This window comes from Bidens hawaiensis, unplaced genomic scaffold, assembly GCF_021521415.1.
Source record: "Bidens hawaiensis isolate Kalapana, Puna unplaced genomic scaffold, B.hawaiensis_p1.1 tig00002525_1, whole genome shotgun sequence".
Classification (NCBI taxonomy): domain Eukaryota; kingdom Viridiplantae; phylum Streptophyta; class Magnoliopsida; order Asterales; family Asteraceae; genus Bidens; species Bidens hawaiensis.
The window spans coordinates 712,715-735,911 of record NW_027491138.1 but is presented as its reverse complement, the minus strand read 5'-3'; the positions used below and the strand labels follow the sequence as shown (position 1 = coordinate 735,911).

General features: G+C 35.3%; 3 protein-coding genes across 3 annotated transcripts; all 3 read left to right on the top strand.

Annotated features, from left to right (window-relative positions):
• Positions 1-6,321: 6,321 nt before the first annotated feature.
• LOC143619877 (uncharacterized) lies at positions 6,322-7,964 on the top strand. Its single transcript, XM_077091703.1, has 3 exons — positions 6,322-6,341; positions 7,412-7,669; positions 7,766-7,964. Exons 2-3 carry the CDS (start codon positions 7,421-7,423, stop codon positions 7,928-7,930), a joined length of 414 nt encoding a protein of 137 aa, XP_076947818.1. The 5' UTR covers positions 6,322-6,341; positions 7,412-7,420; the 3' UTR covers positions 7,931-7,964.
• A 2,913-nt stretch (positions 7,965-10,877) lies between these two features.
• Positions 10,878-11,511, top strand: LOC143619876 (plastocyanin). The gene has a single exon (XM_077091702.1). It carries the CDS (start codon positions 10,911-10,913, stop codon positions 11,415-11,417), a length of 507 nt encoding a protein of 168 aa, XP_076947817.1. The 5' UTR covers positions 10,878-10,910; the 3' UTR covers positions 11,418-11,511.
• A 3,784-nt stretch (positions 11,512-15,295) lies between these two features.
• On the top strand, positions 15,296-20,203 carry LOC143619875 (heterogeneous nuclear ribonucleoprotein 1-like). The gene is made up of 2 exons (XM_077091701.1): positions 15,296-15,536; positions 19,211-20,203. The coding sequence occupies exons 1-2, from the start codon at positions 15,312-15,314 to the stop codon at positions 19,967-19,969; spliced, it is 984 nt and encodes a 327-aa protein (XP_076947816.1). The 5' UTR covers positions 15,296-15,311; the 3' UTR covers positions 19,970-20,203.
• Positions 20,204-23,197: the final 2,994 nt, after the last annotated feature.

Below are 23,197 nucleotides of genomic sequence, written 5' to 3'. Positions count from 1 at the left end.
ATCAATTTTGTTGATTCTTGCTTTGGTTCTAACGGCTAATTTGTAGTTAGAGATATAGAATGAGATACATGTTCTTGAAACCCTAATCTTTGAATTAAAGAAGGTGTAACCTAGAATATTTAATTGATTGCCATAGATTACCATTATTTGCTTATGTTGCTAGAAATACAATGAATGATTATATTATATAGGTATGATTTGTTAAAATAAACTAAAATGGTGTTTTGAAGTACAATCATTGATCTGAAACCGATTTCTGCTTACTTTAAAGCTGCTTTAATCACTTTTAGGGTGTTAATGTTGGCTGGTTCATAATTTTGTTTTCTGTTGTGTACCTTCTGTGGAATTTAAAGTAATTGTAGGTGTTTTGTGTTGTCTGATGCTTATCAGAATGTGTCTTGTGAGTTTCTTTTCTGTTATAGGCTTTATATTTTGTTAAGTTTTGTGGTTTTGTTGTGTGTGTGGGATATTCGTTTTCAGGGTGGCAATATTTTTATCTTAATGTTTGCGTATCTGTTTGGTAATGGTAATTTTGTTGGTATGAGTAATATTATTAGGTAATCAATACAAATGCATCCATTTTTGGTTTGTTTACATCTATTTTGGAAAGTATTGTTTTCCTTCTTTTTTATTTGTTTCCTAGCATTCACCTTATGCGAGCAGGAAACAATGAGCCTCCAAACAATTGCTGCAATAAGAAGCGGATCTAACGGGTCCCCGCTTGAGGTTAGGGTTGTTAAAAAATGGCTGCCTTTTAGACGACCAGAAACGTGCTTTTTGTTGGTCTGCATCAATGTAAGTGTGCTTTACCTTCTCAGTCAAGATGTCTATTATTTTTTAGATACCTATAAAATGAAAGAACTTAACATGCCTCAATTCTGGTCATGAATCATACTGACCTATTAACTGGCCCGTTTGACCATCCTGTGTCAACATCACAAAAAATAGCCCGACGGGATCCGTTCCTAGAAATTTAGCTCCGTAAATTATTAAAATAGAATGCACTTTTAAACCATAAATATCCGTGATTCAATATACAAAAACAAAGCCACAGTTCCACTACTTGTTTATGGTATTAAACTAAGTTTTATGCTTATTTGTTCATTTATGGATGCAGAAAGTTTAGTAAGTGTAGGAGAATAAGTCATAGCTTAGTTAGTTAGCAGGTCCTTTTTTTCTCCGTATCTTATGGTTGTTGTCAGTATGAACGTTCCTGTAGTTAGCCATATATTCTGCAAGTATTAATGTGAAAAGCTTGAACCTTAACAATTTCCTTGTGTCTGTGTTTGTAATCTGGGCATGAACCAACAGTTATCTTGCTCATATAGCTAAAGTTATTCAAGTAACTAATAATTAAACTTAAAAAATTAACCAATTCAAGTGTTTATTCAGCTAAATGTTTGAATAATTATATCTTAAATAGCACAAGCTTTAGATTTTTTGAAAAGATTGAGCTTAACTCAGCTTCTTTGTAATACTTTATTTATTTTAATTAGTTTACCCTTTGGCACTACAGATGAGTCATGACTTAAATTTTTAACATATTACTGCAACATTACTAACACTTCTGACAGGGCCGTCTCCGAGAATTTAAATACCTTGGTCGAGCCGGAAAAAAAAAGCCCATAGCCTTAACGAGTAACAAAATATATAATCTAATTTTTTTTAAACGAGGCTTAATGTTATAACAATAAACATAGAAAAATATATTATTAAAATCAAATACCGTAATAATTAACGATTAACCAATGATTCATGAAACTCTGCTAAGTCCTAACATTGGAAAAAAAATAGCTTGGTCATTGGTGGCAAGCTTGGTCAACCGTGGAGGAGCCTGGTGGTTAACAACGAACCAACAATGGTGGTCGGCTAGGTTGGTCGTTGTTTAGCATTCGCAAAGAAGGAAAGAACCAACGAGAAATTTCATCGATCGCTATTTCTTTTATTTTGCATCGGGTTTTTATTTAATTTTTTTTAGTTTTTAGTTTTAGTTTTGGCCCAATAATTTAAACTTAATTAAATGGATTGTGGATAAAAAATAATTTCGGGCCCAATAATTATAAGATGATAAAGAACAATTCATATTTTATAAGTTTTATATTTTTAAATGTATATATAAAAAATATAGATAAAAAAATTTTGGCCCCTAAAAATTACGTGCCCCGGCCGGCGGTCCAACCGGTGCCACCCTCCAGCCGGCCCTGACTTCTGACATCATTGTCTGCCAAACCTATAAACAGGTATTGTATTGGCGACACTCGAGGATGCCATCGGAAGAATGACCGCAACGTTTTTTTGACGAATCTATAGCTACCTTGGTAGGAGAATCTTTTGAAACCCTCATCAATTGCCAATTTGAAAGAAAATATGCGACCCATAGCATTCAGCTGGCAAAGACTTGGACAAACGCAAGCAACGACAACACAAGAATGAAAAGATTGACGACTTTCGACTGAAAAAGGATGTAAACGCATTTGGTGATTGATTAGAAGGCAATAGCCACTATGTGCCTAGGAAATAATTGTGGCGACGACCAGCAAAACCACAATTTTTGTAAATTACTAAAGGAGTAATTGACCCTTAGAAGGTAGATAAAGGCTGCCATATTCTTCGTTATGGATATGATAGTTTCTATTATTTTCTATTCGGATAGTATGTTTCCATGGGTAAATTTCCAATTGTACGCAAACCGTTAATTTCTATTTGGATTTTAGTGTGTTTCCATAGATTTTAAAGGAATAATGTGTAATTTGGATCCTCTATGATGTTTTGTGGTTTCTTTGTATGATTATTTATCATTCAGATATGTAACCAAACAGATACAATTCATTCAACACGAAATAGCTTAGAGGGGCAAGATAGTCATTTTACACAGTTATTCAGAGATCCAACCAAACAGACTTAACTGGTTCAGCACTTATTGGCTTAGAGCCTCTTAACCATTCAAACATCTTATTGATTGAGCACTTGCCAAACAGCCCCTAAAGCGTTTGGTTCCACCCTTGGGTCTGAATCAGTCAGATATTTAGCCTCTTAATGCTTCAGCATGAAATAGATGCTGAATGAAAACAAATGGCTGCTGAATGGAATCAAGACCAATTTACCCTCCCTAGTAGTCACACACCTTTGTCCTTCATGTCTGCTAGTGTTCGACACACACCACCACCATGGAGAAGAGACATGAACGGCATCAGAAAACTCCCTGACTGCAGCGGTTTCGCCAAGGTCTACCATGCCAGAGACATCTTCATCGGCCACAATCTTGAACCATCTTGAATGAGATTGTGTCGCGATTTGATCGGCGGTTTTAGATGAGACGGAGATGGAGATGGAGATGAAAAATTGAACATGGAGAAAGTTAGGTTAACATTGGGAATGAAAGAGGAGAAGACAACTGATATCCAATAGAGTTAATTTAAAATTTTTAACTTTTAGATTTATGATACTTTAGGTTTTAATTTCCATATTTTTTTAGTGAACTAAAATATATACTTACAATTTTTTTTCATTAAGTAATATAAATCTAAAAAATATATTTATAATTTTTTCATTAATGAATATAAATAAAGTTTAAAATCTTTTAGATCTTTTGAGTGAGATTAATACCAAATCTACATAAAGGTGTAACATAATAAATGTGTAAAGTTATTCAGATGTCTAACCAAAAAGATACATTTCATTTATGTAACATTTCGGATTTTTCCAAACTATATTCCTTTATGCACGAAACATTTTTAGATCTTTAATATTAATCAAAATCAAATATTTATAAGTAATTAAGTTTCTAATATTCATTTTTTACCCTTTAAGTTCTTAAAGTTAATTATTCTTTGTTTAAACTTTAAAATAGTCGGAAATTGGACATTATAAGAAAGTAGAAGGGCCAAAGTTGCCAAAATCCAAACTCTAACCATTTTGGCTGGAGCACCACGTGGTGGGATGGCCCTCCCCCACCGCGCGGCGCTATGGGCAAGCTGTTTAGATCGTTTTGTTTAAAATCGTTTCCTAGTTCGTTTTTGGCCGATTCGCTTGGCAAAGGTAAACCGACAATTTTAGTCGTTGTAATGCCCGATTCGTTTGGCAACGATTCATTGGCACACTAGCACGATTTGGTTATGTCCATGGTTGATATATGTTTTGTTATGATTTGATTGATACTATCACATGGTTGGTTTGCGCATTTATTACTTATCATTTATCAATTATCTATTATATATATATATATATAATTTGTTGTGTTAAAATTGGTGATCATCTCACTCAACATGTGTTGTTGACAAACTCCATTTTCTACGCATATGCAGGTTGTTTGTATTGAAGATTGAAGTTGGACATGTAGACAAGACCTTAGGATATAATCAAGATGATCATAATTTGAGCTTATATTTATACATTTAAATTGTTTGTTGTATTTGGATAATGTGTGTATTCTTTGAATAAAATAATTAATTAGATATTGTCTTTTATATTATGATAGTATCTTCGAACTGTGAGCAATCGGATCACGCCCCGACATTTCCGTCTTAGGTTGGGGTGTGATAGTTTAGTCCTTACTGGTTCAGATCATCTTACCTATTCAAGCATCTTACCCATTCAGCACTTACCAATTCAGAGGTTTGCCAAACAGCCCCTGAGATTTTTGTGCTGCTTTGTAAGATTATACCAAGAGCGTTGAGTTAACACGAGTCAAAACATCTATATCAATGAACGCAATTATTTTTCTAACACTATATTTCAAAAGCTTATATAACTCTTATAGGTGTAAACCAGAACAAATTGCATGACGACATCTAAAAACTAGTTACCCCGAAACACTCATGTTGTTCATAGTTGTTTAATTGCTATGGAGCAAAATATTTACTTTTAAATTACGTGTTTCTGCTTTATAACCAATTCGGCTGTTATTTTTAATATTTTGTAATTTTAAAGTAATTAAAAAAAAAGCCTATTCGAGTCAAATAGCCGCTACACGAGTCATATAGCCCTGTAGGTCTCGCATGGTGGCTACACAATACAAAGGAACAAGACTTGATACTAGCTGACACAAAATGACATAACTCTGCACACGAGTCGTATAGATTCTCTTGGTGTTTGAATAACCTTCCTGAAGTGTGTATAACCCAAGCCTTTTATAATGTTTCACAACCGCACCACAAGCAAATACCAATTCACTAGTCAAATTAGTTTCAAAAGCCGGTGATGTTATGAATAATTTAAAAGCTCAAATATAGATATATAACTAGTTTAAACAAATACGGATATACTTTTATTTTTTGTACGGAAGTGGTGGTGGACGATTGGAGACAGACGATTGTGGTAGGTGGTGAACGGTGGTGGTGGATGGTGGATGGTGGTGATGGACAGTTGTGGTGAGTGGTGGGTGGTGATGGTGGTTTATGGTGGGGTGGTGGTGGTGATGGACGGTGGTGGTGGCAAACGGTGGGTGGAGGTGATGGACGGTTGTGGTGGGTGGTGGTAGTGGACGGTGGTGGTGGCCGACAGTGGGTGGTGGACGGTGGTGGTGGCAGACACTGGGTGGTGGGTGGTGGTAACAGACGATGGTTGTGGCCGACGGTGGGTGGTGGACGGTGGTGGTGGTCGGTGACGGTGAGTGGTGGGTGGTGGACGGTGGAGGTGGCGGACGGTGGGTGGTGGTAGTGGAGAATGGTTGTGGCTGACGGTGGGTGGTGGTGGTGGTGGACGGTGGTGGTGGTGGTGGTGACGACGGCGAACGATGGTGGTGGCGGACGGTGGGTGGTGGTGTTGGACGTTGGGTGTTGATAGGATATAAAGAAGTGTGAAGAAATATGAAGAAGTTGAACAATAGCTTATTTTTTAAGACTATAAAAACATTTTTAAAATTTTTTTTTTATAAAAAAAACAAACAGTTATGTGTACGCGCCTGTATACTTAAACCCTCTTGCTGACGTTTTTAAGCAAAAACAAACACAACCTAAATAAACTTTTCAATCTGAAGATACTTTCAAATAATAATAATAATAATAATAATATTGGTTGAATTCACCCGAATCACTCTATTTTTCCCCCAAATCAAATCAATAATTCAACCTCTACAATTTCATTTATCTGTGGATGATTAATGGAAACCCTAGCTTCTATCGTATCATCGCTTCCAATCTTCTCTCCAAAATCAAACCATCAAGTCCTCAAAAGGCGTTGCCGATTCACCGTATCCTCCAAGAGTAAGCAAACAGACTGGTCTTTTTCAAGGTCAAGGTTTGATATTGATTTGTTCATTTGTGATTGCAGCAGCAGATGATGATAACGAAGTTGGTCTCCGATCAGATCCCACTATTCCCGCCAATCAAAGCTTCTCTAAGGTCATCTTTTGTTTTCATTGATTCATTGTTTGCTTGCTACAGAAGCTATGGTGCTTTCAGGGGGGCGAGCTAGCTCGAGTCACTCATTTGACTCGTTTAAATCAGGCTCAGATTATAAGTTATATCCCAAATAGCAATCAGTTTTAATCTTTCTAAGCTAAGCTTTTGTTTATAAATTGAAAAGCTGTTACTTTTTTCTAAATCTTGAAAAATGGCTTGATGAGCCACGAGCTGTATCAGTAACTTTTACATTTTTGTCAATTGTATGCAAGTATGTAACAAAATTTGTTTCTAAGATTACCATTGTTTACTCTTTAAATAGCCTTGATATATTTAATATGTTGCATACAATGAGGAAAAAAACCTTTTTTTATTATATTATATGAATTGACAAAAAGGTGGAAGTTACATTTCAGGGTAACAGAACTCTTTTTAATTTTTCAATATCATATAATCACTTTCAAAACGCACATTCAAACTAGGGGCGCCAATCGTGTTAGGTTGATATATACAACCCGAACATGACTCATAATTTTTTACTTGTGTAACTCAAGCACGACCCGTTTAATCCAATTATCTAAATGTACCGAACGGGCTGACAGTAATAACTAATAACTAATATGTAAATGCGTTAATTGGGTCGGTAGGCTATAAAAGAATGACTTGAACAGATTAGTGGGTTGACTGCAGGCCAGCCCGAACACAATATGTTTAACCCATTTTTCCAAATGTGTCAAACAAGTCGGCGGGTAATAATCAAGTTGTATGCTTGTTAATCAGGTTGATGGGTTGTAAACAAATGGGTTCAATGGGTTAGTGAGTTGGTCCGTTTAGCTACATGGGTTAAACAGGCCAACCCGAACTCAATCTGTTTATCCCATTTGTCAAAATGTGTTAAACGGGTTGGCTGGTTATAATCAAGTTGTACTTGTAAACGTATTAATTGGGAATTCAGGTTGTTGAGCTGTAAAAGAAAGAGTTAAACAAGGCAACCCTAGCACGACTTGTTTAATTAAACATGCCAACTCAAACACAACCCGTTTTTAAACGTAGTTGTTCTTTTTTTGTAGGATGATGCAATGGGATTAGTTCTTAGTGCAGCAAATGTTAGGGGTTGGACAACAGGGTCAGGTATGGAAGGGCCGCCAGTACCTGCAGGCGGTGAGCAGGAATCCAGTACAGACAAGATCACCACCTTCCCATGGTCCCTCTTCACCAAATCTCCAAGACGTCGTATGCGTGTTGCGTTCACTTGTAATGTCTGTGGTCAAAGAACAACACGCGCTATTAATCCACATGCATATACTGATGGCACCGTCTTTGTTCAGGTACTCGTGTTTTTTAATATATCGTTGATGTGACGTCTTGTTTGTCGTTTTAGTATTAAGACTGCAAATGCTGATGATACGTGTGCTTGATTGCAGTGTTGTGGATGTAATGTGTTTCACAAGCTTGTGGATAATTTGAATGTATTTCATGAAATGAAATGCTATGTGAATCAATCCTTTAATTATCAGGATCCAAATTCCAATCTTGGGTTTAAATATCTTGGCATGGACATGGATGATGAAAATTTTCCACTTCTGTGAGGTTTATATTGTGTAGAGCTTTATATGTATATTCTTCAAATTGTACCTAGAATCTATGTTTTATTGTACTTGTAATTTGTAAATAATTTCTTTAATCATATAAATATGTTTGTTTCATTCTTTTAGACTAGGAATGTAAACTATAGCTGGATTGGCTAGTTAAAACTTTGATTGAGCTTAACTTAAATGAACATGAGCTTATATTTAAGCAATATGAAGTTATCAAGCTTGACTAGTCTTGCGAATTTAAATTAGCTCATTTATTTACTTAGTTTTTATATAATATATATTAAATAAATGTTTGCATCATAATTATTCATATATGAATTAGGATATATATAATAACTAATGTATAAGGTATGGCTGCACACATTTGATCGGAAAGCGATCTAGACCCTCTCTGGACCCTGTGCAAACGCGGGAGCCTAGTGCACATGGTGAATCGGGTACACCCTTTTCATCAATTTATGTAAATAAAAGAAATAATAATAGTTGAAAGCTTGAGCTAAGTCCGAGTTTGATAAACTACTTATAAACCAAGTTCGAGCTCTTTCAGATTAAGAAAATTGAGTTTGAGTTTAGACGCTCTCAGAATCTTTATTCTTGACATTATAACCAATATCTTAGAAAATAGACAGGATAATAAACTAGGAGGTTTTCTAGCGGTTGGACTAGTCAAACTAGTATTAAGGGGCTGTATGGGATTCTTTATTTTAGTCCTTGTAGCTTATAACTTATAGTTATAGGTTATAAGTTATAAGGTGTTTGGAAAAGTTAGGTTTTGTGAGCGTATAACTCATCAGTTACAACTTTGTAGCTTATGACTTATGACTTAAATAAGTTATAAGGAGGTAAAATAAGGAGTTTCAAACATCCCCTAAAAGCCAGAATTTAGGGCTGACAATTGGGTACCTGTTAAATACACGATAAGACCTGTTAAGCAAAAAAGTGCGGTATGTGATTTTTTAATTTTCTTAAATAATTAAAATTAGTAGGCTAGACTCTATCATATTCCCTTATTGGTACATGAAACTTAAAACTGTCTTATAGTCATGTCATATAAAGTAGTTAAACGAGTCGTATTTAGGTTTGATACTTGTGTTCAGCGCGTCGCTTCATACCTATTAAACCTGTTAAGACACGAATTGCCAGCCCTAAGCCAGATGATATCATAAATCATAATTGATTTATTAATAAAGTATAAACATCACTAAATATGCTACGTAGAAAAAACAAAATTTATAAGAAAACAAAATAAAAAAGCAAATATCATAACTAGTAGTTTAGTACTGCGACACTTGTACTACATCACTAGTACTGCATAACAAGTACAACACCGTGATCTTTGTAGCTCGTAAATATCATTCTGATATTTGCCTTAATAAACAATGATGAAGAAGAAGAAGAAGAAGTCGACGAGAGTTCATGCCCTTAAAGGAGGTCCAGAAGGGTTTGCGGGTTCAACTGAGTGCACGAGAAGCCGCTTGTTTCACCCTGTGATGGCCCACACCAAGCTGATCGAATCGGGTTGGCCATTCGTTCTTGATCGGGTCAGGTTTTGGCAACACTGAGGGGGTTTTGGGATTCCTTATTTTAGCTTCTTATAGCTTATAACTTATGAGCTATAGATTACATGGTGTTTGGGAAAATTAGATTTTGTGACTGTATTGGTATAAGTTACAACTTTATAACTTATAACCTATGCCTTAAATAAGTTATAAGGAGGTAAAATAAGGAATCCCATACACCCCCTGATTATAACTTCTTAATGGTGTGAACACTATGTGTTTTGTAATGTTTTGTAGCATAGCAATCAAAGTGTTGAAGCCAATAGGGAGCTCGATATCGATTTTAAACAGAAAGCCGAACAAAATCACATATTCGGTTCGCTTTAAAACCGAAACCCAACTGGGTAATTAGTTAGGTGTAGTAAAGAACCCTTAGTTTGGTATATTAATGTACATTGAACTAGGCCTGCAAACGAATTGAATTATGCCTTTAATTTGGATATTAGTGTTTAAATTATAATTGATGTACGCTTATGTTCGTGAACTGCTTGTTCAATATTGGCGAACGAACATAAACAAACATAATCACATTCATCGTCTTAATGAATGAACATGAACAAGAAAATTTGTTCGTTTTAAGTGTTCGTGTTCGTTCGTTTGTTCGGTCAAGGTTAGCGAACGAACAGGAACATGCTCTGTTTGTGCTCGTTCGGCTTGTTTACAAGTATGCTTTGTTTGCTTAAAATTGAGGAACCCAAATTACATCTATTGGGCAATAGATTTTCCTTTATTACAACCCGTTTAAAAACATATTACATACTCGAAGTAACTGATCCGAGAAAACTAAAATCCGAACCGCTGAACACTCATCTTGTTAAAATTCGGGTTTTTTTTTGTTTTGAAACCCAAACCATATTAGAGTTTGGTTTCGGCTTAGTTTTGCCAAATTTTAAATTCTGTTCAGTTTCAGTTTCAACTGAAAAAATATTCTCACCAAAAAAACAGAAACCCAAAGTGAAGAACACTTTAAACAGGCGACACAACGTAGTAGTTGCGAAAACAAAAAGAAAGTAACAATAGAAAAAATAAAACACATATGATGCAATTTGTTAAATTTTTTTAAATAAGGTTCATGGCTTATATATTTCTAAACATGTGTTTTTTTAGAAAAAGGCAAACCACTTATTTTATAACATTTTAAGTTTTAAACAGTTACTATTATTTAAAAAAAAATCAGTAATTTAGACTCAAATTTCCCTTCATATATATAGGATATCAGCTAGTAACATCCTCCAATTAAACACCTCCACATCAGATAAGTGGATAGATAGCATTGTCCACTTGGACAGATATCATGAATCCAAAATAAGATAACTGATTCCTCACATACCACACAAATTGAGCCAACTCACTTTATAATCACACACACCTCTTCTTCTTCACACCACCAAAACCACAAACTCCTCCACCAAATGGCAAGTGTTGTATCATCTGCTGTTTCAGTCCCCTCATTCACCGGCCTCAAGGCCACCCCAAGGGCCAACGCCACAGCCACAACCGTCAAGGTTGCTGGCCCTAAACTTTCAGTGAAAGCTTCTCTGAAGCTTTCACTTAAAGAAGCAGCGATTGCAACAATCGCTGCTTCAGCCAGCGCGTTGCTTGCAAGCAACGCGCTGGCGTTGGAGATCAAGCTGGGGAGCGATGACGGTGGTCTGGTGTTTGAGCCTGCCACCTTCAGCGTGGCAGCTGGGGAGAAGATCGTGTTCAAGAACAACGCTGGGTTCCCACACAATGTTATCTTTGATGAAGATGAGATCCCAAGTGGGGTTGATGCCGCCAAGATTTCGATGGGTGAAGAGGATTATTTGAATGCGGGTGGCGAGGAGTACGCGGTGACATTAACCGAAAAAGGGACTTACAGTTTCTACTGTGCACCACACCAGGGTGCTGGCATGGTTGGCAAAGTTACTGTCACATAATAAGCCTTTGGTGACTCATTTTGTGTTTCTGAATCATTTTAAGAACATGGTTTTGTAAAGAGTTTAATAGTCCAAAATTGATGCAATCTTAATTTGTTATATTATGTTGGTTTATGTTTTTTACTTTACATGTTATTGCTCAATCGTTTAGATCTTGAAATCCTTAATTAGGCTCGTATTAAATCCATTACGTGAGAGGTAAATCGAGCTCATCGAACATCAGTACAACAGAGTTTCAAAATCCCGTGAATTAGTAGATTTCAACTAGGGCATAAATGATTTTTTTTATATAACGGATGCAAGATAACAAGGCTGAAGACTTACTAGAATGTAATTTATGTTATGTTAGTCTTTAATAGGCATATAATTTATGAGATTAGAGCATTTGGCATTCTGGTACTAGCATGCAATTAAAATATTGCGCTTTAGTTACATATTATTAGTCGATTCATAATCTTGGTTGTTTGAACTTAACAATTATAGATTGTATGTAATAAACTTGGGAGTTTGAGTTATTGACTTATTGCTATGATTTAATATATTTGACCTGACCCGTTTTAATCTTACCCATTCTTCGCCTCTGCTAATGAGAAATTTTGGATCTCTCACTGAGTACAGAGTTTTATTTACAGTTATATTGAGCGAATAAATCAATGTGTTACAATGAGTTAAAAAAGTAATAATAAGAAAGGAAAAACATAATTCTACATTTCTACCTGGTACTCAGAGGTGCACAAAATATCCGATTTCGGATCTGACCCGGTGTACCCGACCTGGAACCGGCTCCGACCTGGTATAGGATTTCTCCACGGAGCCGTAGCCGGAACTGAAAATATCAAGTCAAAACCCGACCCTAGAAAAAAACTCTAAAAACCCGGTCAAATACCGACTACACCCGGAACCGGTTCCTACCCGACCCGCTTTAGACTTTTGTTTTTGTGCACCTCTGTTGGTACTTGCCTACTTGGTAGTAAATGATGTTGTTTCATGACCAACCTCATCCAGTCATCCATCCCTGTAATTTTCTAAAGATGTACAAAAAGCCCGATAAGGCATTACGAGCCTTGATCTTGGATCTGGCCCAAGTGTTCAGCCCATAGTAACATTCTGTATTCGTACAGGTCATTGATTGCTAAAACTAGAGGTGCAATATGGGTGTATGTCACCTTTGTGGGTTGGGGGGTTGGGGGGAGGGGGTAATTCTTTTATATTCTTATAACTTTTCATTACGATAATAAGTTACAACATTGTAACTTATAAAACTTTTTCTCTTACAATATAAGCAATCCCAAGCACCTTATTATTTTTTAAAAAGTTAATAAGTTGGTCAAAATAAGCAAATCCCAAACACCTCCTTATTCACTCTATACGTTCTCTCCCCGGTTTATTAATTGGGAGTTGCTTCACTAGCATTTCTATAGAACGGAAGAGATCACAATAAACCTAACATTTCACTAGTTCAAAGGTAGTGATCACCTTGAACAAATATGTCACTAATCTAAGGTAGTCATCAACTTTTTCATTTCACAAATCTCAAGAGTTAGTGATTACCTCTCTCACAAGTCATCAAACAATTGAACAAGTCTAGTAAATTCCTCAGAAACTAACCACTAACTGGCTAACACAATGGTAATTATCATGTTACAAATACAACACAAGAATGAATAAGATGCTTAGTTGTAAGATAGTTCTATTTTGTTCTTCTTTTATCTTGATTACTCAATTTGATGTGTAAATATAAAAATAAGTTAGAGATATATATTATATATGTGTGTATGAGAGTATTTAGAGGGGTGAAGAAATATGTTAGATAAGGCTTGTAGTTATACACACAAAACAAAAAACCAAGAACCAGGCTACTGGACAATCCAGGTCACTTGGACGGTCAGTCCAGCTATTGGACTTGGCTACGCTATGTACAGAGGGTCATAGCCACCCCATATATGAAAGGCACGAGGCGTGTATGGTGACTCTCATAGACTTGTTTTTTCCTCCAATGTATCATTACTCCTGCCATGTGCAACGAGGAAATACGCACTGACCTGTTGTTTGACTTCTTCATACGGGAACAAGCCGAATAACTTTGTATGCTCAGGGAGTATGTCACACAACTTGCACATTAGTTTGGTATACTGGGAGATGATGGTGTTTGTTCTCATGTTCTGCTCACCATTGCGACTACCACCACCTTAGTGGATCGAGCGGTTCCTAGTCTATCTGATCTATGGTATCCACTAATCGTATGAACAATTAAATCCACAACTTTACGGACTGATCCATTAGCATTTTCTTACAATGTGCAAGCTTGAAGAATCTCACGTTTGTTGGTTTCACCCACAAATCTTGATGCTTTTTATTTAATGCATGTACAAAGTTCTCTAGAGGTTGTGAAGTTTTCTTGCGGTAAGTTATTTTAATGGCTGTATGATGAAGACCTAAACAGTCATTGAGTTGTAACTACATTTTGATGTAAACTTATCACCGTTGTTTTAACATAAGGGCCGGCGTCATACCTGCCAAAATCAACTCTGACAAATTTTATTAACCATGTGGCCATTCCAGTTATATTGGATAGCCGTTTCGTTGACATCAAGGTTGTCGACAAGATCAAACGGTCGTTTCAATATACTTTAAACAACCAACGTTTTTCTAGTTTCTACCATATGAGTAGTGTCAGATTAGATTTGTTGGTGCGGAGATATCAGCTCCTATCCACATTTACAAGTCAAATATTCAATGTCAGGACAAATGTTTTTCTATTTTTAAATGAACAAACCACACACTTAACCACCATAAAGTAAATGTCAAGGTCTCTATAAAACATAGTATAATAATATAAAAGTAAAAGCACATATAGTATATTAGAAAAGGATAAAAAACACAACTTAATTTATAGCGACTTATCTACACTAAACGAATATAGTATCAGTATAATATATAAATAGACGAGTGATAAAAAAAATATAGATCATATACATTCAAGATTATAAGACACAAACATAAACTCTCATTCAGAAAATGAAAAGATACATATATTAACAGATCAGGCCCTAAAAATCCTAATTTGTAGGACCTTAAACTAACCAATCACACTTCAACATAGACGGTTCCACAAGTTATATTATTCCTAATATTCCCATCATCATATTGTTTTAAGTTTAGTATTAGTAATTACTAAATAACATTAAAATCATCTAACTAATTTTTGTATTAGAGAGGTTAATTAATTAGAAAGATATAATATCAACAGAGAGGTTAATTAATTAGAAAGATATAATATCAACAGAATAGTGATAATGATATGTAGTTGGGATTCCTAGTAATGGTTGACCAAAAATCCTAATCCAAACATCAAAGTGACAAACACTCTTTGGGGAACTTGACAAGATACACAGTCAAAGTCAAAGGAGCCCCATCTCCACTCTCACACCCCAACTCACTTTCTTTCAATTTCAAGCCCTAGAAATCAATTCAACCCAATTTGGGTTTCCTTTGACAAATCAAGAACGAGGGTTTTGCAATTCGTTTCTCAAAATGCCAATGCTCACAACAATTTCTTGAAGCCCTAAAAAAACCTGATTTCTTTCTTTCGTTCTTTCTTTCAAAAGCACTTGTTTTTCATACAATTTTCATCTGGGTGGTGTTCAAATTGTCTTGTTTGGTAAAAAAAATCAAATTTTACCAAACAATTTATAATTTTTTTGCCCAAAATCAATTTTTTTTTTCGTTTCCCATGAAATTTTATGATAAACAAGAAATGGGCTTTTGTTATTGTTGTTAATAAACCCAATTTGTAGTTTCTTTTGAATCCTCATAAAGATCAAGAAAAGGGTTTTCTTTTCTTGTTTGTCATTTATCTTTTAGAGCTGTTTTTCGGTTTATAGAAGGTTAAGAATGGATGATTGTGATCATAGTAAGGTGTTTGTGGGTGGGATATCATGGGAGACCACAGAGGATACCTTAAGAGACCATTTCAGTAACTATGGAACCGTTGTGGGTTCAGTGATTGCTAAAGAGCGAGCCACCAGTAGACCTCGCGGGTTTGCTTTTGTTTTGTTTTCGGATGCATCCGTTCTTGATAGAGTTCTTGCGGACACTCATACAATACTTGGCAGAACGGTTCGATTTTCTTTGCTTGCTTTCATATAGTTGTTTATGGTTTTTGTTTTGACTTTTAATTGTGATAATTTAGCTGTTTATTAAGTTACTTTTAGGTTGTTTTGGTTTAATAATGATTAAAGATAGATATAATTTGGTAAATCTACAATTGTTTGGCTTTTGGATTGTTATAACTTATATTAGAGGTTTTTGAACTTCCGGTTCGAGAATGATTGTTACGAGCTAAAGAACTCAATAATATGGTAACTAGAGCATGATATAGTTTGGTTCTTTTACTATAATGACTATTGCGAGTTACATTAGTTCTTTTTGAAGTTAAAAGTAAATACGCGTGGTTTTTAGACTTTCGGTTTGATAAAGAATTGATGATGGTTGCTACATAAATAGAATATTTCGGTGATTAAAGCTTAGATATAGCGTGTAATTTACGGTCGTTTGACCTTTCGGCGTCATTAATTAATTTAACGTTAAATTTTGGCGGCCTTTGGACTTTTGGTTCGAAAATTGTTTTTTGAATATTATATTAGTTTTTTTTTAGTTTTTAGGCTGTATTAGTTTTTTTTTTTAAGTTTTTAGGCTATATACACAGTTTTTAGGCTTTCGGTTTGTTAACGAAGTGACGATGATTGCTATATAAAGAGAATATTTTGGTGATTAAAGCTAGATATAGTTTGTAGGTTTACAATAGATTAAACTTTGATTATGAGATAAGTTGCTTTTAAAGCTAAACTTTGGCAGTTTTTGGACTTTTGATATGTAAATGATCATCATCAGTTTATTCGAAGATAAATCAGTTTTGTTAAAAGAAACTTTTTATAAGCTCTCGTATTTATTTTGACAAGAAATAATTAGGACTATATCTTCAAACTGCAATAAATCAGTTTTAAAGCACATCCAAACACAACTTTATAGTATATTTTTTTCGCCTCGAGCAAGATGTTGGTGAAAGTATCAAGAACATTTTTGGAGTAACTAGGGTGTTATGAAAAAGTCAAAAGGTCAAATTGTGGAAATATTTGGTCCTTTTTTTGAGCAATAAATAAAAAATGTGACCTGATTTTGCATTTTAAACTTGAAATTACTAAAGTAGGTTGAATTTGACTTCTTTTTGAGTTGGATTTTATTGACTTAAAACTTGCTTTTTCATCATGGGGACTTAACTTTCTATTTTGTTGTAACCTAATTGTTTTATTAGGAGTCAAGAAAAGAAAACAATTGATTGCAAGATTGTGTGATTTGGAACAAATTAGGTAAAGTGGTAAACATTTCCCCCCTTTTTTTTTCTTTGGTCCAAAACTCATTTTTTCAACACTTAGGTGTTTTTCTTGCCGTTTTACTTGAAAGATTATTTTTTGACAACAGAAACTGCAAATTCTAAGAAACTTTTTAAATTGCATGGTCAAAATTGAAAATCTTTGTCATTATTTCTCATATACATGTGAAGAGATGACAATAGTTGGTCACGCACGCTCTTTGATACGAAAGGTTAACTTTGAAAATAGAAATTTGGCATAATGAGCGCGTTGAGTAATGGGTCATGCCATAGTTTTAATGGGTCGGGTTAGGTTGATATAAAATACATTCATGTTTCATCCTTTTTAATTTTTTTTATATATTATTAGTGTGCGAATTATAAATCCAAACATTATATATTGTTTCGATAGTTATATAATTTTTTTTGAATAAATTGATTTAGAAGGGCCAATGTCTTAAAAGTACTCCATGGGGGCTTTCGACCCGATTCCTTTTAATCTATTCTTTTTGACTTGACCCATTTGACCCAGAGAAAAAAACCCAAATCAGCCCATTCGTAGTTAATGGGTTGTAATTGCCATCTACTTTGATGATCTTTGAATTTGTCGAAGTTGTTATGTTTTGTAGTTGTTATGACTTGTCTTGACCAAAATAGTCAAGCCTCACCATCAATTACAATATGAACTAATTAGGGCAGTAAACGAGCTGTGCTGAGCCCAAGCTTGCCTAAACTCGAGCTCTGTTTGTGAGTACTTTTTCAAGCTCGAGCTCTGGCTTGGGCTAGTTTATTATTTATGAATTTATATACTTTTTTAATTATTTTTTGTATATGTTTATTTTTAAAAATTTTATATGACAAACTATATTTATTATTTAGTTATTTTATCTTTAGTTTATAAATAGTAATAATTATTATATACGCACATTGAAATATATATATATATATATATATAGCGAGAAATGCAAGAAATGAATCTGAGCCATTGATTGTGTTTAATCCATGGTCTATATTATAAATGGCAAATTCGTAATTAAAAGCACATATCTATGACATATAATTTAATAAAAAGGTTAGATACGTCTTTTGTGGTGTATGCCTCATTAAACCACATTTTAATTTTTGAGTGGTTACTTTTTTGTGCCTATTTAATGCTCATTAGAAGTTTAATACTGTTTAATTTTTTTCATTAAAATTATGATCTTTTTATGGCTGTGTAAGTTATTTATTTGTTTTTAGAATTTGCTCATAAAACACATAAATTTTGCAACATTACATTGTATATTACAGATTTGTTTATATAGTACATACAATGTATTGAAGTAAGCCTATTTTTATTTGTTTTGCCAACACTTTATTATATAAACAAACTGATTCCTACACAGCATTAGTTTTACCTACACTATATTAGATGCTACATTAGTTATAACTACACAGCATTCGAAAGTGTTCATACACTATATTTTTTTTTACCTACGCTACATTAGATACGTCTACACTACACTAGTTATGACTACACAACCATTTGAAAGTGTACCTACACAAGATTAGTTTTGTCTACACTAAATTAGATATGTTTACACAACATTAGTTTTGCCTACACTATGTTAGTTTTACCTACACAAAATTAGTTTTGTCTACACTACATTAGATATGCCTACACTACATTAGATATGTCAACGCTACATTAATTATGATACACAACATTAAAAGTGTGCCTACACTACATTAGATATGTCTACACCACACTAATTATAACTACAAAACATTTTAAAGTGTGCTTACACCACATTACGTAGCTACATCTACCTTACATTAGATCAAATGATGACGATGATGATGATAATAATAATAATAACAATAATTAGCCATTTATAGAATAAAATGATTTTAGATCAAATAGATTCCAATATATGGTTCAAATCTTATATGAAATAAAAAATAATAATAATAGTTTGTAACTTACCATTTGCTAGTAACTTATCATTAATTATTAAACCATTAATGAGCATGAGTTACAAAATAAAATATTTTAGATTTCACTAATATACCCTTGCATATAAATAATCAGAAAATAAAAAAGAAATTATGTGATTGGTTAGAATCTCTTCTCACACTTCTCGCAATAAGAAACACTTCTGAAATGAACCTAATCCTATATATATATATATATAGGCCTTGTTTAGGCTCGCGGGCTAGCTCGAGTTCAAAGCCCGGGTGGGGCTAGTTTTTTAAACAAATTTCCCGAGATCGAGCACAAGCTCGTATAAGTTCGGCTCGATTTGAGCTTTTAGCGAGAAGATCTCGAATAGCTCATGGGCTGCTTGGCTCGGTTATACTCCTAGAACTAATTAACAACTCTAACTCGCATTTATTTTCTTTTTCTTCATGATTAAACCACACATTTAACTGTGTTTTACAGGTTGAAGTGAAAAAGGCAGTACCAAGAAGTGAACAGAATCAAAACCCGCAAGAACAGAACCGAGGGCAGAACAGTACTTTCAGAAATAACGGTCCTAAAACCAACGACACCTTGAAAACTAAAAAGATTTTTGTTGGTGGGTTATCTGCAAACTTAACAGAAAACGACTTCAAATTCTACTTTGAAAAATTCGGTAGAATAACCGACGTGGTTGTGATGCATGATAACGTGACCCATCGACCACGTGGGTTCGGGTTCATCACATTTGATTCTGAGGACTCGGTTGAACAAGTTATGCAAAAAAGCTTCCATGAGTTGTGTGGTAAACTTGTTGAGGTCAAAAGGGCGGTACCTAAAGAGGTTAGTGGCAGTGTTAGCAGCGGCATTAGGGATTCTAACTTTAGCGGCGGTTATCAGCAAGCGGGCCTGTATAGGCCTAGGTTCAATGCTGTTCCCAGTTATGGACTGTTCCCGAGTTACGGTGGTTATGGTTATCCTTACGGTGGCGGTTATGGGATGGCAGCTGCGGTTCCACCTAGGGTTCCGTGGGGCGGTCCGGTGCCGGTTTATCCGGGGTACTTGAATGGTGGACATGGGTTAATGGGTATGATGTCGAATGGCTACAACGGGATTGTGGGACCCGCACCGAGTGGGATGCCGAGTCAACTCAGTGGGGGTGTAGATAACAGTTATTTGGGGTCTAGTGGTGGGGAGGCTAGGAGAAATGACCAAAGTGGTGTTGGTGATAACATAGACTGACTATTGAGACATTTGTCATGGTGATCTGGGGTTAGGGGTAATGTGGTAATTTGACCATGGTATCCTTTTGTTTAGCAACTTCTAACTTTGTTATAAAGATGTTTGTTTCTTTGTGTTATTTCTAGTTTTAATAAAATTGTGGATTATGGATTTGGTATTTGTGTAAAGTAGTTGTTTACCTTTATGTTTATTTGGCTTTTGAATATGATAAGTGACCATTTTCTGAACTTATGATATTGAAGAGCTACACAACAAAATCTGGTATAAAAAAGATATAGATGTATGTACATTATAGGGTGCATGCATGAAGATATGCATAGAGGTGTATTTTTTTTTTAAATGTAAAGATAGAGGTGAGAGAGAGAAAAAAAAAGTCAATCTTCTAATTTTACCTTTTTGATAGCTAGAAAAACAAAATCGAAACCCTATGTTCTTCGCGGTTCTCATCATATGGTTTGGAAACAAGCGTGCCTCTAATTCACAACGGGTGGAAAGATTCAACTAAGAGGCTGATTTCTTGGTATATGAATGCTAGCTACCATGATCTATTAATCCAGTGGTATGATCGTGAGTATAAATTGTTGCAAATTCTACTGGTTGAAATGTTGAATAGTGGGCTAGCTTCAGCCGGTCCAAATTAGTTTGATACAAATTATTTAATAGTTTTATCTTATTTTTGGAAGTCATCTAAAGACCTGTAGCCAAGCTTCGTAGAGACTAGAGACTTCAACTTCTAAACCATTTTTCCCATAATGTAAAAGTTTTGGGGGTTTTTAGCCCCATGACTCATGAGAGTTCTTTGAAAGGGCAGTTTGGGAGGATAGTTGCAACCGCACCCTTTGATTCTTTAAGTATGTATGTGATTTAATCCTAAGTAATATATGATAGATTAACATCCACTCTGAAGAAAAGTTTATTTATAATTATAAAATTATACAAATATAATAATATAAACCTTATAAAAAGTAATAAATAGTCAATAGACATCTAAACATTTGAGCTTGAATATCATTTTTTTTTCTTAAACAGCTAATTTTTTTCTTCGTTTTATTCACATGTCTGTGAGACAATAATTTTGTCACTAGACGAAACACTCACCTTTTACATTAAAGAATAACCTAATAAATAATGAGAGTGACTTTTTTATTAACTACCTTAGGCTAAGGGTAGTGGGGCTTGATCCAAGCCCAAGTGATCCAATATATTTACGACACGTAGGCGGTGACGTGACACTGGATCAAGCCCCAAAAGGGTGTAGTGGTCCAGGTGATCCGGAGCTTGATTGAATTAATAATAATATAAAACATGATATTAATAATAATTTAAAATATTACTAGTCTAATACAAGATTATCGGGTCTTCTATCCCAAAAATGCTCGACCAACTCATGCCGAAGGTTGCCGTGTATCTCACGGCTCTTGATGATATTTAAGTTGTCGAGTCGTTCATTGGTGATCGTCGATTCTTGTCTTGGAATATCACCTTGGTAGTTTTGACAATAGCGTGACCCTCGTCTTCTAGTATCATGTGATGTAGGATTACACACGTGTAGACGACTTCCGTTATCTTCTCCCTTGTCCAAAATTTTATTGGATTCGTCAATATTGCCCATTTTTTCTTTAGGACTCCAAACGCACTTTCAATATCTTTTCTGGCTGATTCTTGTCTCTTCGTGAAGTACTTTCGTTTGTTAGAAAGTGGAGACGCATAAGCTTGAACTAGTGTCCCCCATTCGTTGTAAATACCATCAACGAGGTAGTACCCGTACTTGAAGTGTTCTCCATTTGCAAAAAAAGCCTGAGGGGGTTCAACCCCGTCAATTAGGTCATCGAATATCGGTGATTGATCGATAACATTGAGGTCATTATTTGACCCGGCAACCCCAAAGAACGCATGCCAAAACCAAAGATCCTATGACGCCACCGCCTCAAGTACAATAGTAGAGCCGGGGTGATCACCTCGGTGGAATTGACCTCGCCAAGCAGTAGGACACATAGCCTAACCAACATGCATACAATCGAGGCTACCGAGCATCCCCGGGAAACCATGCCTTTCACTGTGCACCTCGTATATGCGTTGGATATCATACATTGTTGGTTTACGTAAGTATCTCCGCTTGTATAGCAATATGACCCCTAAATATAATTATTTAAAATTATATAAATAAATGTAAATAATAAAATTTTAAATAAAACTATATACCTTTACAAAAGTGGTTAAGCGAATCGCGTCCGGTCTTTTTAGCCATTTGTAGATACTCGTCCAACATGTCCGAGCCAACACCATATGCTAGTTGCCAAAGAGCGGCGGTAATTTTTTGAGTAGGCGTGAACCCGGGATGACCTCTAGCGTCATCCCTTTGTTGAAAATACTCAAAGTGCTCCGGCAAGTCATTTGCTAGACGCATGAATAATCGTCTAGTCAAAAACGGGTTTTAAAACTTTCCTCACCATATGCGGGATCGGGACTAAAATAGTGGCATATCAAAGTTTCATTAGCAGTCTTTTGATCACGAAGACGTGGTTGCCGGAATAATGGGGCTCGAGGGCGTCTTTGATCGATCAAAAAATTTATCGTCGTTTGAACCGCTTGACAAATGAGTTCGTCTTCTTCGGAAGAATTGGAAGACGAAGACGATGCCATTTATAAAAATGGAGAGAAATATAGTTTCGGTAGAGGGAAAGTATGGTTTTTTAAGAGAATAAGAGAGAATAAGGTGAGTTTTAATTAAAATGGAGTGTGTGGATCGGTATTTATAGGTTAAACAAAAAAAAACTTTTTTTTAAAAAACCACCCCAACGGCTATATTTTCCACGCGGACTGCCCTGCGCCGGCCAACCGCGCCCCCATCCGCGCCAAGGTGGTAGCGGTGTTCGCGAGCCAGGTGGCCACGCCGGGCCTCCGCGCCCCCCATCCACGAGACCATTACCCTTAGCCTTACCTACAAGTCGACTTTTTAAACTAATAACATAATCAATGGTTCTGCCGAGGAACCTACTATCACCGGTTCTAGAGGTGTACGTACATGGGTTTTTTTAGGTTAAGAAAGAACCAAAAATCAAAAATTCAATTTTGGCTTTTCATATCATTCGGAAACATGGATTTAAATTTGTCGCTGAAGACGATGTTTCTCCCAAAAGTCTAAACCCATTATTTTCTAAAACTTATTGGTTAATTTGATTATAATAAATTAAAAAATTATGAAGCTCATCGAACAATTTTTCAAAA

Excerpts from the sequence above, each read along its gene's own strand:
- LOC143619877 (XM_077091703.1), top strand. The coding sequence starts at position 7,421 with ATGGGATTAGTTCTTAGTGCAGCAAATGTTAGGGGTTGGACAACAGGG. Across the intron at positions 7,670-7,765 it reads ATGGCACCGTCTTTGTTCAG|TGTTGTGGATGTAATGTGTT; the intron begins GTACTCGTGTTT and ends GCTTGATTGCAG.
- LOC143619875 (XM_077091701.1), top strand. The coding sequence starts at position 15,312 with ATGGATGATTGTGATCATAGTAAGGTGTTTGTGGGTGGGATATCATGG. Across the intron at positions 15,537-19,210 it reads ATACAATACTTGGCAGAACG|GTTGAAGTGAAAAAGGCAGT; the intron begins GTTCGATTTTCT and ends TGTGTTTTACAG.
- LOC143619876 (XM_077091702.1), top strand. The coding sequence starts at position 10,911 with ATGGCAAGTGTTGTATCATCTGCTGTTTCAGTCCCCTCATTCACCGGC.